At 33.8% G+C, this 16,880-nt stretch overlaps 1 protein-coding gene across 8 annotated transcripts in view; it reads right to left on the bottom strand.

Moving 5' to 3' along the window:
• Positions 1-209: 209 nt before the first annotated feature.
• The window catches only part of LOC143238650 (uncharacterized), a 368,402-nt gene continuing 351,731 nt past the window's right edge, over positions 210-16,880 (bottom strand). For all 8 annotated transcript variants that reach the window (XM_076479061.1, XM_076479062.1, XM_076479060.1 and 5 more), the window contains one exon: positions 210-3,216. In XM_076479061.1, the coding sequence (XP_076335176.1) occupies positions 1,015-3,057 (2,043 nt within the window). In that variant the 5' untranslated portion in view covers positions 3,058-3,216 and the 3' untranslated portion in view covers positions 210-1,014. The remainder of the gene's footprint in view (positions 3,217-16,880) is intronic.

The following is a 16,880-nucleotide window of genomic DNA, read 5'->3' as shown; positions in this document are numbered from 1 at the left end:
GACAATTAATCTTACTCTAAATCCTTGTATTATTAAAAGTGATTTACAATTCCAAGAAGAGTGATCCGGAATATAAAAATACCGTGTTTTAGAACAAATAAATTCCTCAACTTTATCTCTTGTGTTTGAACCGTATAGAGAAAAAATAATTTTAATGTGAAAAAATCTTATTTTATTGTAAATAAAAGCCAATAATAGGAAATATGACAATTGGCTAATACTGTACCAACAAGTTTAATTTTTAGCATAATTCTTACAACGAACATTTAACAGTGAAATGTGTCAGAAACCTTGAAAACCAAACTGAAAATTGGAATGTTAAAGCATAAATAAAGGCCATTACACAAAAGCTAATAACAAGTAGCTCATAACATTTAGGTACAGTTATTATACATTACTCTTACAGAAAATTTAAAGCTTGCAGAATAATGTTTCACTCTGTCTTTTTTCAATGAAAATGTACTTTATATAACACATATTCAAAATAAGAACAACACTTAGATGGAGGGGACAGGTATTACATCAGAGAAACAGCTTCATGTTAATTCTAGTTTTATAAGGGTATCTAGATTATTTTCGGAAAAAAAAATAGTATGTAGTATTCACAAGTAAAAATGCCCGTGTTTGGTAGGTTTTTCAGATTGCTTTACTCAAGGATGAAAGGTTTTATTTATACAAATATAGTTTACGGTTGTGTACATGAAATACAGGTGGTTTCTAATTATGCGTGATTACGTTTCTATAAATGTACAGGCAGCAGAGATACCATAAGTTGATTAATATAATGATGCCTGACCATCAATCAATATTTTTTTATTATTTGCAACTTTAATGCTATTTCGAAATATTTCTACTTCATTTTTAAATTTATTTCTAATTTTACTGTTTATATAATTCACTTACAAATGATACACTGTATTTATTTTATAAATTCAAATGTAGTTCCACGTCCTAGATAAGGAAAAGAATAGATTTTCCCAAAATGATGAGAGCAACATATTTATACTTTGTTTTTTACACTTCTGTACCATTGGCTCCGCCCTGTAAACCGTTCGTAGTATACTCGTAGGAGGGATGAAAATAAGCTGACGGATGCTCGTAACGACTCCAGATACGAGAGTTGTCCGGCTGTGAATGTCGACTGTGATGAAGTAGATCAGGGGTTTTATTCTCGGTATGCAATTGAGGCATATTTAAACTATTTTCATCATCTTTAAAGGTTTTCTGGAGTTCTTTAACATGCAAGGTTTCAATAAAATGTTTGGAGGTTCCTTCATATTCTCCTGCTTCTAATTCTGAGCTACCGTCTCCTCTTTCCCTTTCTGTTGATTTTTTGTCACATTTCCGTTGTAATGTATCTGATAGCTCTGTTTGCAGACGTGAATGAAAACCCTGAGGGGGCACAGGTACCGAAACTGGAATCAGGCCTCGAGAATGACGTTTCTCTGAAAATGGAGGAGGTTGGAAAGAAGGATCTTCTGCTATAGACATTTCCCAGTTAGTTTCATGTGATAAACGATCATTTACCACAAAGAGTTGTTGAGGTTGTTCACATTCTATTATCATGGGATCGTATTGACCAATATCTCCAGCTGGAATGTTTTGGTAATTCCTTATTCTCGGAAGCTTTTCGTTGGGGTTTACCTGGCTAAGGAATTTCAGGTCTACTTCATCACACGGGTTTTTAGGAACAGGATTGTTATCGGAGTTAGTAGCTTTGTTGTTTACATCTGAGTGTCTTCTTTGGCTGGATATTCGTTTTTTCCGTAAAACCCATAAGAATATACTAAATATCAATAGAACTAGAACAGCTCCTACTACGATACCAATAATCATTCCAATAACAACCCCATCAGCACTAGTAACATCATCGTTTGTATCATTTTCTCGCACTTCCTGTGGTTTTTCTTCGTTTAAAACTTTGCCCTCAGTCACGGGTCGTCGAGAGATAACCAAAGAAAAGTTCTGAGATGCGATTCCTGCATTATTCTCTGCATTGCAGGAATAGGAACCAGCATTAGGTTCCTGTATGAAAGTAATTTCCAAGGTTGATGTTTTTATTTTCCCTAATTCTTTCTCAAGAATTACGAACATCTGTCGTTCCGATATGCCTTCAGATAAATTAGCAATTGTTCTATCTCTCCAAATCCATTTTATAGTAGGACTAGGATCGCCATTTACTCGACATTCCAGTGTTACGTTGAAATCCTCAAAGACACTAACAACACTGGAAGTGTTCAAAAAACCAGGAGGGCAGGAATAGTCTTCAAGGTTTATTTGGCTCCAGCTTTTACCTCTCAGTCTAGAAGGGTTTGTACAGATAGGAGGTACATATATCGGAACATTGTTTTTATCCATCCACTGGCGGAATGCACGAAGGTTGCAGTCACAAGTCCAGGGATTCCCGTCTATCGTTATCTCATATAAAGATTGTAAATGATTTATGGCTTTACCTGGGAACGTCTTCAAATTGTTTTGATCGATCTTCAGCACTTTAAGGTTTCTCAAGCCTTCAAACGCCCTATCTCCAATTGTACGTATGTGACATCTGCTCAGCTCTAGATAAGTCAACGATTTAGCTGATTGAAAAGCTAGATTGGGAACGGTAGAAATGCTATTTCCGCTAAGTACGAGCTCTCGTAGCCGGGGTAGATGATGAAAACTTGCCGAGGGAATAGCCTGAAGCTTGTTGTAGCCCAGGTTCAACTCGATTAAATTGGTGAGACGACTAAAGGCAAATTCGTCGATCCATTCAATCCCACAGCGAGCCAGATGTACTTTCTGTAAATTGCCTAATCCTGCATCTACAAAAATTTCACGACCTAGTCCACGAAAATTGTTACTTGTCAAATTAAGCACCTGAATACCACTGTCAAGCCCTCGTGGAACAGTTGTAAATCCCCCATTTGGACACTCAGCTGTCTGTTTGCCATTTCTCCAAATGCAAGTACAGTTAGTGATATTACAGGTAAGAGCCTCGGTAACAAACATTATGCTTAACACAGTACAAACAAATGTCTCAAATGCAATGGGGCTCATGTAAATGTTAAAACGCATTGTGTGAGATTTTAAAAATAAATAAAGCACGCACAACTATACAACATAGCTTTAAAATGATCTATTGATGTAAATTTACTTTGTATTTCTTGCTTTCTTCTGTAAGGCTCTTGCAAAGGAATAAGGTACAATGACTTCTCGTCAGCACAGAACTAGAGTCTGAAAGAAACAACAGACGATTTTTACAAGAAATGCGATAATCATAACAATTTAAATAAAAGTGATTGGATATATATATATCAATAAAGTAAGATAAAATAGTGTTTTCGTTTACAACGAACAGTAAGGTATCATCTTATATATATATAGTTTACACATTTACTGAATTAGCTTTATAACACTTAAAATTGATAAAATATATGTCGTGTAGACTGTATAACCTCATTTACATTAAGAATATTGTGTACATTTTCACTAGACCAAACAGAGGATATTCTAAGAACAATTTCTTTCAAACTAGAAGGCTACATTTATTTGCTAACTTTATGGCTATTTTTTCTTCATTCGAGTATATTACGAGAAAATAAGTAAATACAATTAATAAACTTTCTCTCATTTTTATATCCCTGTTCAACAAACTTTTAACTTGAGAGATACTGAAGAAGTTTTTTTTTCAATAGTGTAGTGACAGAGATATACCATATGTAAAATATACTGAAAAACTTTTTTTGAAGTAGTGTAGGGAGACAGGTGTGCCATATATAAAAGATACTGAAGAAGTTTTCTTGCAATAGTGTAGTGACAGAGATATACGATATGTAAAATATACTGAAAAACTTTTTTTGAAGTAGTGTAGGGAGACAGGTGTGCCATATATAAAAGATACTGAAGAAGTTTTGTTGAAGTAATGTAGGGACAGAGATATGACATATGTAAAATACACTGAAGAAGTTTCGTTGACGTAGTGTCGGGACAGAGTTATGCCATATATAAATGATCCACAGTTATAAGATGTAAGTCTTCTCAAATCGAACTCAGAAAAAGATCGACCTAAATGTTTATGTTTAAAAAGACTAATAATCTGTTATATCATTCACTCACTGCCATGATGGGGTGATAACAGCTATTCCATATTAGTAAACATTCATACGTTACACATAATTTAAGTGTTGGAACGTGGGATTTAGTAGTGATTTGCGATGGTAGTGACTTATAGGTGGATGGTGTTCACTGGGTACATTTCTATCACTAGAAAATTAGAGACGCTTGGAATAGAAAGTCATCGAGTAGTCATGCGGAAAAATCAAACAAACTAAAAACACGCAGAAAAAGAATTAGATGTGAAACCAAATCTATTATAAGATTTATTAACTGTTACTGACTAGTTCCAGTTTCGAGAAATTCTACCCTTTATCCGTAACTTTGAACAAGTACAAGTCAAAGTAATAAAACTAAAGCTTCATTCCGAAACTCTGTAACAAGTGGTAAATCGAATAAAAGAAAATCCTTTCACTCTATAAATATATTTGATTTTGTATCGGAACTCTCTTTCTTACATTATAAGTCCCTCAGTGGCACAACGGAATGTCTGGGGACTTACAAAGATAAAATCTGGGCTTCGATACAAGTGGTGAGCAGAGCACAGATAGCCAAATGTATAGTTTTGCACCGAATTACAAACAAACAAGCAAAAACACTGTAATTTCGCAAATATACTGCTGTGCTACTGAGAGGCAACTAGAATAATAAGAAAAATCAAACAAAAAGAAGATAATTTTAACCTATAATTTACTTTTATCAAGAAGTCTCTTAATTGCATGAATCCATTGCTAAATGCAATTTAGATACACAGTCATGTGAAAAAGTTAGGACACTCTATGAAAGCCTGTGTATTTTTGTAACATTTTTGGGTATATAAATACTTAATCTCAATTTTAACAATACTGAGAGATTATAGGAATATAACTAAACAATTAAAACTGAAGAAAAGACTTTTCAAGATCTTCTGCAAATGTAATTCTACAAAAATGCATATTCTAATTGAGAAAAAGTTAGAACACCCCCACATTTATTCCCACTTAAAATGGTTCAACTCACACACAGGTGTATCACACCTGGTGCACATGATTAGAAGATCGTTACTCAGCATTTTGAATGAGGCTTGCCCTTTCTAAATCTCAGACATTTAGTTTGGTGTGCTCCTGACTGTTGAAGTGAGAGTGAGCACCATGGTGAGAGCAAAAGAGCTGTCTGAGACCTTCAGAAAGAAAATTGTAGCAGCTTATGAGTCTGGTAACAGATTTAAAAAGATCCCAAAAAGATTTTGAAATTAGCCATTCCAATGTCCGGAAAATATTCAACAAGTGGAGGGCTTTCAAAACAACTGCTAACATGCCCAGGTCTGGTCGTTCAAGCAAGTTCACCCCGAGAGCAGACCACAAGATGCTAAAAGAGGTCTCTCGAAACCCTAACAAGTCATCACAGGACCTACAGCAGGTTCTGGCTACTGTTGATGTGAAAGTGCATGCCTCTACAGTCAGAAAGAGACTGCACAAGTTTAACTTAAATGGGAGGTGTGCAAGGAGGAAATCTTTGCTCTCTAAGAGAAACATCAAGGCCAGACTGAAGTTTGCCAGAGAGAATGTAGACGAAGACCTGGAGTTCTGGAATAATGTTCTTTGGACAGGTAGACCAAAATTGAATTATTTGGACATCAGAACAGAGGACATGTTTGGCGTAAACCAAATATAGCATTCCAGGAAAAGAACCGCATACTAACTGTGAAGCATGGAGGTGGAAGTGTCATGGTTTGGGGCTGCTTTGCAGCAGCAGGACCCTGCAACACGACAATGACCCAAAACATACCAGTAAATTTATTAAGGACTGGCTGGAAACTAAGAAATGGAGAGTCCTGGAGTGGCCAAGTCAAAGACCAGATCTTAATCCCATTGAGATGCTGTGGGGTGACTTAAAACGGGCCGTAATGCAAGAAATCCCTCAAACATCTCACAGCTGACAGAATTCTGCATTTAGGAATGGGGGAAACTTTCTTCTTACCGATGTCAGAGACTGGTAGATGGCTACAAGAAGCGTCTTACTGCAGTTAGTTCAGCCAAAGGGGGTAACAGTAGCTATTAGGGGATAGGGTGTCCTAAATTTTTCTTCAGTTAGAATATGTATTTTTGTAGAATTACGTTTACAGAAGATCTTGAAAAGTCTTTTCTTCAGTTTTAATTGTTTAGTTATATTCCTATAATCTCTCAGTATTGTTGAAATCGAGATTAAATCTATATATCCAAAAATGTTACACAAATACACAGGCTTTCGTAGGGTGTCCTAACTTTTTCACATGACTGTATGTAAGAAAATATGTTTCCTATTAGAAAAACAACAACAGTTTTGACTACCACTTGGTGATTGGCTAATGGAAAAAAAAACAATGATCTGTCTTGTAAAATGCAGTTAACATTAGACTAAGTGCTAATTGAAAGACTTCTTTGTGAAAAGTAAAAGCTCAACTTCTCCAGTTATACTGTGTTAGAAGATTATAAAAACGGAGAATTCTTGACACAAAGAAAAAAATCATTGTCTCACTGTTACTTAATATTTAACCTGTGGACCAATAATCATTGATAGCTTAATAAGAAGTCTGATGAAAAATGTTTCGTTATTTTCATAGTACGTAGCAAATAGAATAAAGTAAAAAATAAAAATTATAAAACTGATTTTAATGTGTAAAGAATTCAAAATAAAATTCATTAAAAGGAACAATTTACCAACGTAATCCAACTCACTTCGAAATGGTTGTTCAACTAATTTATAACATGAACAGTATCTGGACCATTAATATGTCTATTTTATCCCGACTAGTCTGATTTGCACTGATATGTGGCGAAATACCTTGTCGGCTTTCGGTAGTAAATTGGTATGGTTGACATATTATTACACTTTTCTTTACTTTCACTCATAAGAACTTATAAGTAGTTCATTGTTAAGACAGTTGCAACTGCTGGAGGTGGCGTAATTGTGTGGTTCTGTTTGTTTAAAGAAGCAATGTCCTTGGATTTCTTTAAAGAGATTAGTAATATCCAGAGCAAACCCAAACGTTACTATTAATCAAGCTTATTTCAATACGCTGAAAGTTCAGCATGAGTGACAAGGACGTTTCTAAGATGATAACGTAACAATTGGTTGTGCCTGTATAGTCTTCTGTTGGTTCAAAATGTATGACAGTGAGATCGAATATCTTTCCAGGCAAGTAAAATCAACAGATCTAAATGGTTTGCCAACGTGTGTGAAGTAGTTACAGACCATGAACAAGCTATAAGTAAACAAGACAAACCTTCTGCTGTGTTGAAGAGCCTATGCCAAACTAGTTGTAAGCTTTTATTGTGGGGAAAAATGGTTCAATAAAATTCGATAATGCCCATTCATTTTAGTATAAAATAGATGAGTTGGAATATATTTTACCAAAATTACAGCCTTATTTGTCTCTAATAAAATAACTTATAAACCTACATTTTATGAGGTGTTCTTAGAAGTTAGAACTGGATGGAAAAGTATATTTAAATGTCTAACATTCTTAAGACTTTTGTGTTTTAATAATTATAGGCTCTGTTTTATTTTTGAGTGAACTTAATGTGCTAATTATATTTTAAAATGACATAAGTATTTAGAAAGACGCAGAATTTTCTTTTCGATACTCTAGATATGAATGATCCTACCAATGATCCATCAGTTATATAAATTCTTATGTGTGATGTTCCCAACATACGTCGCATGAATAAATAGCAAATGGTTACTTCAAAAATGGAATTTTGTTTGTAAAATGTAAAACATATTTTGTTCAAATACGTAAAGCCCAAGCATTATATCCTGCTTGTTTGTGATGTAAAGATCTTTACCCTATCGTTGCTATTCGTGCTATTGATCATGAAAATGAACTGGCACTTAAGGATTTATTTACTCTTATTTATGACATTTCGCGCAAAACTACAGGAAGGTCTTTTGCATTAGTCGATTTTAATTTTGAAGCAACAGGCTAAAGGGATGATAGCGCCCTCCGCCAACTCTTGGATAACTGTAATGTAATAGGGATTTTACTTGTCACCCTTATAAGTCACCCACGAACCCAAAGTGAAAAGCGCAATTTGTTGTTGTTGTTTTTTCTCAGTAATAGTACACGAACAGCGGAACCTTTGAGCCACAATCTGGCACGCTAGTCATTGAACCATGCTTGAACTAAGGATTTGGACATAGTGGATCATGAAATACCTGAGCTTAGCTCTTAGGTTATTAATTTAGCTATGTTTTGAAAAGATTTACAAGTTTACGCTAAGAAGTGTGAGTGAATGGTGTGTCAACCTTGTTGTTAAAAATGTATTTCTCAAAAAGTTTTCATCACATTTCAATTTATTCTCCTTGTTAGATAAAAGCCCAAAGCATTTCATTTTTCGTTGATTTAGTGATCAAGTGAGATATATTTACAGAACAATTATTTCATCTAAAGGTTTGTGATGTTGATGATTTCACAACACTTACACCCATCCTGTAACTTATATCCACCAATTTATTTTCTAAATTAAGGAAAATGGTTCCATAAATTGCAAATTAGAATTTCCCATGGAAAGACTTTAAATGTAAATATTCATATACATTCAGTGTTTATTGTGTTGCAATTATAAATATTACAGATGTACAAAAAATAAGTGAAACAGCAAAACTCAAGTATTTTGGAAACTGTAAACGTTGCACGTTGAGAAGATAAACTAATTAATTTTATATATTATTTTAGCAATTATCTAAGCAGTTTTAACGTTACATAACCTAACCTTTAAAATAAAGAAATTAATTTATTCGAACAATAATTATATTAACTAAATATTTGGTGCATTTTCAAGTGTTTGTTTTTTGAATTTCGCGCAAAGCTACAGAAGAGCTATCTGCGTTAGCCGTCCCTAATTTAGCAGTGTAAGACCAGAGGGAAGGCAGCTAGTCATCACCACCTACCGCCAACCTTTGGCTGCTCTTTTACCAACGAATAGTGGGATTGACCGTCACTTTATAACGCCTCCAGGGCTGAAAGGGCGAGCATGTTTGGTGTGACGGGGATTTTAACCCGCTACTCTCAGATTACAAGCCGTTCCATCTGGCCATACCGGGCCATTTTCAAGTGTATATTAACTACTTACAATATAAATTGATTATCCAAAGAATTGTGCAATTAATTCATCAGTGTTTCATGGCGCGATGTTTGAAAGCTTCATTATGAAAGAAAATCCTTTCATTTCATAAGTATACCTTATTTTGTATTACATACACTTAAAGAAAAAATAAAAAAAAACATGAGAAGTATAACATACAAAATAGTAAATACTTTTTTACAGGTCATCTTTCTTGTATTTAATTTAATTTCGAAACTTAAGTGTGAGATGGATTTGGCCCGGTATGTCCAGGTGGGTTAAGGCGTTCCACTCGTAATCTGAGGGTCGCGGGTTCGAATCACGGTCGCACCAAACATGCTCGCCCTTTCAATCGTGTGGGCGCTATAATGTGACGGTCAGTCCCACTATTCATTGGTAAAAAGTAGTCCACGAGTTGGCGGTGGGTGGTGATGACTAGCTGCCTTCCCTCTAGTCTTACACTGCTAAATTAGGGACGGCTATCACAGACAGCCCTCGAGTAGTTTTGTGTGAAATTTAATAAAAAAATAGAGAGATGGATTTAGTAACATTCATTTACTTTAACATCGATTTTTGTTTAAATTACATTTATATTTAGAATGGTACATAACTTTACTATTAAATTTGCATCAGGAAATTCCCACCTATCCATTAAAATTGTAAAAGATTCTGTATACATATATGTGCGAATTTAAACATTGGCGTATCGTCTATACTGTTGTGCAAGCTGAAATTTCTTGGAACTTTCCTCACTCCTGTAGATATGACTAATGCGACGCATCAAAAGACAGTATATGTTATCGGTTTGCTGTAGCTGAGGTGCTATAAACTTAAAAAGCTGTAACTGTGGTTGTTATAACGCTTATTAATCGGGAATTTCAGATATTTGACCATAAAAGTTCATAGATTTCGAACATTGCAAACCATTTAACCTCAATGGATTCATGTCGGACATTAACATTTTTACGAAAAATGTAAGTTCGGCGGTGGAAAACTGGGTCTGAGGTAGGCGGAAAAAAGTAAAATACAAAGCCAGCTATTTCCCTATCAAGCAACTTGGATACAAATTAGCGTTTATTTAACTCCTAAACCTAAATTATAATTTAACTCAGTTTTAGGCCATTCGAAATTATAATATGTTACGTAATAAGGTAATTAATTTCAAATCGTGCATTACTTAGTTTTCATTTCTGCACGTACTAGCTAATTAAAGCCTTTAAATTAGTATTTGTTTATTTGTGTTACACTGGTAGTTTACTGAAAACTGTAAATTATTTTAATTGTTTAGTACGGCAATGTCATACTTAACATTCAAGCGAAGAAGATACAAACAAGTCTGGTAATGATACGATTTCCGAGATGTATATCTGGGAAATCTGCATCGGGAAATATAACTCCCATAACCATTGATATAGAACAGGATAGTATTAAAGTTGTCTAGGATTTTATAACTAAAATTTTAACGTTTGCAAATATTGTAATCACAGTTACTTGCCTAAGGGAAGGGCTAATATGAAACACGATAAAAGCAGTAAGAGATTTTTAATTTTTGAAACTGTCTACGTTTATATTAATTAATTTCAATTTGTTAAGATGTGAGAAGTAATGTATAGAGTAGACTTCTGGTCTTTATATTATATTTAACTACAAAAACAACTACTTTAAGAACACAAGCAACTATAATCATTTGTATAATCAAATTATATCTCAAAGGTAACATCAATGGTACGTTTTTCGTGCGTAGTATGTATATATTTTTAATTAATTTCATCAGTTTTAGAAAATTAGAATTTCATTTCAGTAAGCTATGTTTTTACCTTAATAACACTTTATTGTGCTTCTCTGTTGGTTTTAAGTTACAAACTATTTGAAAAAATATAAATAAATACCAGACATTAAAATATATTTGAAAAGTTAAAGTATCTTTAGTTTTATTAATCTTAGGGAACGTCCATAACAGAGTTAAAAAAACTACAAAAACAACTTGAACTGAAATATGAACAAGGGACTAAACTAATGTCTTAACCATTGTTTTAAGTCACATAATAGGCCCGGCATGGCCTAGCGCGTAAGGCGTGCGACTCGTAATTCGCGGGTTCGCGCCCGCGTCGCGCTAAACATGCTCGCCCTCCCAGCCGTGGGGGTGTATAATGTGACGGTCAATCCCACTATTCGTTGGTAAAGAGTAGCCCAAGAGTTGGCGGTGGGTGGTGATGACTAGCTGCCTTCCCTCTAGTCTTACACTGCTAAATTAGGGACGGCTAGCACAGATAGCCCTCGAGTAGCTTTGTGCGAAATTTCCAAACAAACAAACAAACAAAAGTCACATAATTTCATTTTGAAATATCTGTTTAGAATTGTATAGTAGATACCAGATGAAAATCTACATAACTTCGTTGAACCAGAAACATGATTTCTTGTGATTTTGTAAGAAGATGGATTTTCCTTTTTGACTTCAAAAGACAGAGTTGACTTTGTCCCTATACTTGATAATATATCATATCCTATGACGTTCAACACTTACATTTAGAACTGCTGATATAGTTCCTGTAGTGGCAGTGCATAAGCGTTCCAATTGAAGAAGAAAAACCACTTGTGTGTAATATGTACTAAATCTTCCGTCGAGAAATGAAAGACATGAAATTTAATGAAAAAAGAATGAAAGAAAAGCAGAACAATACTCAGCAGCATAGAAACAACTAAAGAAAACTGTCAACAATAAATGTGTACTGTTATCTTGCAGTGATGCTTATTACGTCGTTAGGAAATTATATAATGCTGACATAGCTTCTTTAATTCTTTCATTATAAGAGCTACGAAGACTATTATATTCTGTAGTGGAGTAAATTGGGAGTTAAGAGTACTTTGTATTAAAAATACAAATGATGAGTAAGCAAAAGAAAAACGATTTTGGAGCCTCACCACGTCATTAAAGTCCATGTCATCACGTCTGGGTATGCTATATCCGACAACGGTATTTTGACAGTAACCTTATATTGTAGATTTAATTGAAAAAGACCTAACTGTAAGACTTTCATATCGAAAGAGTACCACTCTTCCTTCCAGGATTTCTATAAGACATCTAGTATGTGAGTCAAGAGTCCAAGAGCACAGAAATCCAAAGGCGGGTAACTTACTCGATGTGTATTTGTATGGAATAATGTGAATATCTGATCCATTCGTAAGCTGCTTAAGGTATTTGAGGGTTAAATGGATACATTGTGCATGCAACTTTAGTGCACATGTCTTATGTTAGTTTTCCATAACAAAATCCTTCTTGATTATGTTGCAAGAGTTATTTTTTTTGCATTCATTTATAGTACTGACTTATTAGTATGTGGTGTGAAAGGTTAGATGTCTATTTTTGTCCATGTAAAATAGTACCTGAAGACGGTCAACTTCTGTAGCTTAAAACTGTGTTGTTTACCGTATTATGACACTCTCTTGCTGTAAACTTTATTATACGTCATTAGTTTAACAAGTATAATTTTCAGTTCAGAACCATTTATTTTAGAATCAGAGTGCATTACTAGTTTAAGTCATAGAAATTTCTGATTTAGAAGAAGTCGTTTTCTTTCACTCTTCATTTCGCATCAAATAAATACAACAATTTAGAAAACGTACAAAAAGTTCACGAGTAGTATTATAATCAATACATTTGCTATAGAAAATGGTTGTTGTTAAAAAAACTTTGAAAGTTATTCCATTTGTGACAATACTTTAAGGAATCACTAAAATATCAAGTTATTCACAACTTAGGCTTCGTATTATGCTAATAAAGTATTCTAGTGAAAATATTTATATGACACTAGAAACCTAGTTGAATCAAGACCAATGCAACTGAATGCAAGTGTCGTAAGTTGCGAAACACAAATCGTACTTAAAGGGCATGTAATTGTTATGAAATCACTTTCAAAAGTTACATCTTTATAAATCTTAAATATGTAATACTAAGCATATTTTAAGCATTGCTACTCAACTTCTAGCAAAGCTATGATGAAGAAACTAAAACTTTGGATAGCTATAGAAAATTATTACAATAAACATAAAAAGAGAGTTTCAGAACTTAATGTTAAGTGAAACAATTCATTTCCTATGCTGCTAGGAATTAGATGTATTGCGCGTAAAATCCTTCAAGAGAAAATAGTTTCTTGATTCTAAGAGGAGGAATACGAATGGAACTGCCTTTCCATGAAAGTTTCAATTACTTCAATACCGATGATCTGAAGTGGATGACAGCTGAAGTCAGCGCAAAGAATTTATACCAGTATGAATAGCTCACTTTTTGGAATAAAAATCTAGCAAACTGTGCAATTCTGAGCCGAGATACTTTTTCGTGATAATCCTGTAGTTATCTTTAAAAAATACAGATACACATAAACACATAAAGAGAACAGAATAGCGCAGCCCTAAGGCCTCCATAAAGTTGACTCTATACGTTTCGATGTTTCAGATTACCATCAGAAGTGGAATTAAAAATAAAAGACACGAGAATGCCATATTTATACATTTTTAACTAGGTCATGTGACCTGTGTGTGTTGTTTACTATTTGTGCATAATTCTTAGAGGATATTTCACCACATTCTTACACGAAGACTTGGTGAATATTTGTGGAAGAATGTGTCTGGACATTTTATAAGCATTATGCAAAAGTAGTAAACTTACATGCACGACCCAGTTAAAAAGAATCAACTTTTGGAGGCTACAAATTAACCTGAATTGATAATATTTTAAATTTCGTTTCTATTTTAATGTTGTGTGTTCTTTATTTTTGTGAAATGAATGTTCTGTTTTTACTTAAGTTTATAAACATCACATTCGATATATAAAAGTGATTAATGTGAAAAATATTTGCAACTCTTCACGCGAAGAAAAGTTATTCCACTTTCACACATGTTTTATTCAATAATTAATTTTCTACTACAGATAATGTGACAAATATTACCAAATATTTGACATATTTGTACATTGTATATTGTAGTGAACATTAGTCGTCTATGATAAAATTCAGTGTTCTTGATATAACTCAACTACATATACATATATAGTGATACACTGTATGTGTGTATGTGTGATAATCCGGTTCTACTTCAAGTGTACTTCAAAGATTATGCGATGTTTTGAAGCTACTTCCAATTATTCATGTCATTTATATATATATGCTGTTGTTTGTTATTAAGCACAAGCCTACATAAAGGGCTATCTGTACTCTGTTCACTACGGGTATCGAAACACGTTTTCTAGCAGTATTACTCCGCAGACATATCGTTGTGTCATACACATGCATACGTATTGGTTTTATAAAATGTGAGTTGGGTTTCTACAAATCTTTGTTAACCAAATAAAAGTTTAAATATTCACTTTCTTCGGGTGTTACAATATCATTTTATAGAATACTGCGAAGAGTTGTGTTGTTTTTTGAAATTGTGTGAAAAACAGACAAAAACAATGAATATCAGATATAAATATTACGTTATGTAGGAAAACCACGTATCTAATTTTTGGTATTATTGGTACATTAAGTGAACCATTGATTGGTGATAAAATTGAAACAAATCGTGAGTTCAACATCTTTAATGCCTTTTTATAAGCCAATAAAAAGTTTCTAAAATTCAGTTTAAATTAAGAAAAACCGGAGTAGTAAGCTTTTTTTTTCAACAAAAATATCCCTCTCTGGTTTGTGAGGGTCGTTTTGAAATAATGTACACCTTGGTTCTCTTTAAAATCTCTGTACATATTAAATAGCAAATGAGAAACTAGTAATGCTCAGTTTTTCGGATAGAACTATAGTTCTCATATTTTATTTTCTTAGCTTTTGGTTCTCTAAATTACAACATGAAACACATTTCTTTTATTCACATCTGATGTAAAAAATTTAGTGGAAAACTTCACTTACGATAGATCTAGTTATACAGTTAAGCTTATACAGCGATAAATTGCATATTAAACCGTATCTGAAAGGAATTTTATTTTCTTATAACAGTTTAGTATGCTTAAAATTAAATTATGTTTCATCACAATTATTTCTTATATGCGTAACTGAATATACTGAAGACTCTTATGATTTGATTTGATTTTCTTGCTTCTTAATACTTGTCAATACTCTTTCTTAATTCTACTTGTTTGATATTCTCAACAGCTAACATTTGGTTGCTTATATATGAGATCTAGTCCAAATTCACGAGCGAAAAATGTAGCATTTGATGAGATTTCATGACTTCTGATTGGTCGAACGTTCTCTTGTTATATTTTACACTTGTATGTGAAGAGAGGGTTTATTTAATTTTTTTTATATGTTTAATAAAACATAATTATAATGATTAAAATATAGAGGTATTTTACCAATGCGGTGACAATTTAAGTTTTTGAAATCAATGAAAGCTCAAATATCAAGAGGTTTGTTTGTTTGTTTGGGAATTTCGCACAAAGCTACTCGAGAGCTATCTGTGCTAGCCGTCCCTAATTTAGCAGTGTAAGAATAGAGGGAAGGCAGCTAGTCATCACCACCCACCGCCAACTCTTGGGCTACTCTTTTACCAACGAATAGTGGGATTGACCGTCACATTATACACCCCCACGGCTGGGAGGGCGAGCATGTTTAGCGCGACGCGGGCGCGAACCCGCGACCCTCGGATTACGAGTCGCACGCCTTACGTGCTAGGCCATGCCGGGCCCTATATCACGAGGAAAAATCGTTTATGTTTTTATGTGATATGTAGTTTTATAATATGAGATCTAGTTTTATAATATCTTCGTAAAATTCTGATGCTCCTCCTGTAATATCATGTACACTGTTCACAGTCCTTTCCACGTATTACTTGAAAAAATTAGAAATTCTTGGTATGTATATATATATTGAGAAAGTCATATAAAACAGGTAGAGCATAGAAACAGAATTAGAATAAGTAAGCTAGAACATAATCTATTTCAAAAATTGGTGGAACACTAGTATAGTTGGAAAGGTTTGGTTTGAATTTCGCGTAAAGCTACTCGAGGGCTAGCTGCGCTAGTCGTCCCTAATTTAATAGTGTAAGATTAGAGAGAAGATAACTAGTCATCACCACTCACCGCCAACTCTTGGGCTACTCTTTTACCAACGAATAGTGAGATTGACTGACATATTATAACGCCCCCATGGCTGAAAGGGCGAGCACGTTTGTTGTGACGGGGATTCAAACTTGGGACCCTCAGATTACGAGTCAAGTGCCTTAACCACCTGGCCATACCGGGCCTAGTGGGAAAGGACCAAGGCTTTTAGATTTTTGTTCGCAAAAACACGAAGTTTTGATTTTACCTCTTACTTGTCTATCAGTAGTTTATTTTACCACTCTTGAAATTCAATTTAACATTAGAATATCAATATTTCGATGAGAAGCACCGTCTCATTGGACATGCAGAACATTTTATCCAAGAAAGTAGGAAAAATATCACTGTTTAGAGTACACAAGTGAGTATGAAGTAAGTTACCGGTTTTTTTTTCTATTATATATAAAATAGACAAACCAAGAAGTATAAATAGTTTAAGTTCATGTACTAGAATAAGAATAACGAAATATATAACTCCAAAAGACTCCAATTAAACTATATTCATTAATATACTCAGAAATTAATTAATTTCATTTATATAAAGTATATATTATATTCCCTTTGACTAATATAATTAACTAATATATTACTGATATTATTGATAACACTGACAA

This window comes from Tachypleus tridentatus, chromosome 13 (genome assembly GCF_004210375.1).
Source record: "Tachypleus tridentatus isolate NWPU-2018 chromosome 13, ASM421037v1, whole genome shotgun sequence".
Classification (NCBI taxonomy): Eukaryota; Metazoa; Arthropoda; class Merostomata; order Xiphosura; family Limulidae; genus Tachypleus; species Tachypleus tridentatus.
Note: the sequence above shows the minus strand (reverse complement) of the source record. Positions and strands in the feature narration are given on the sequence as shown.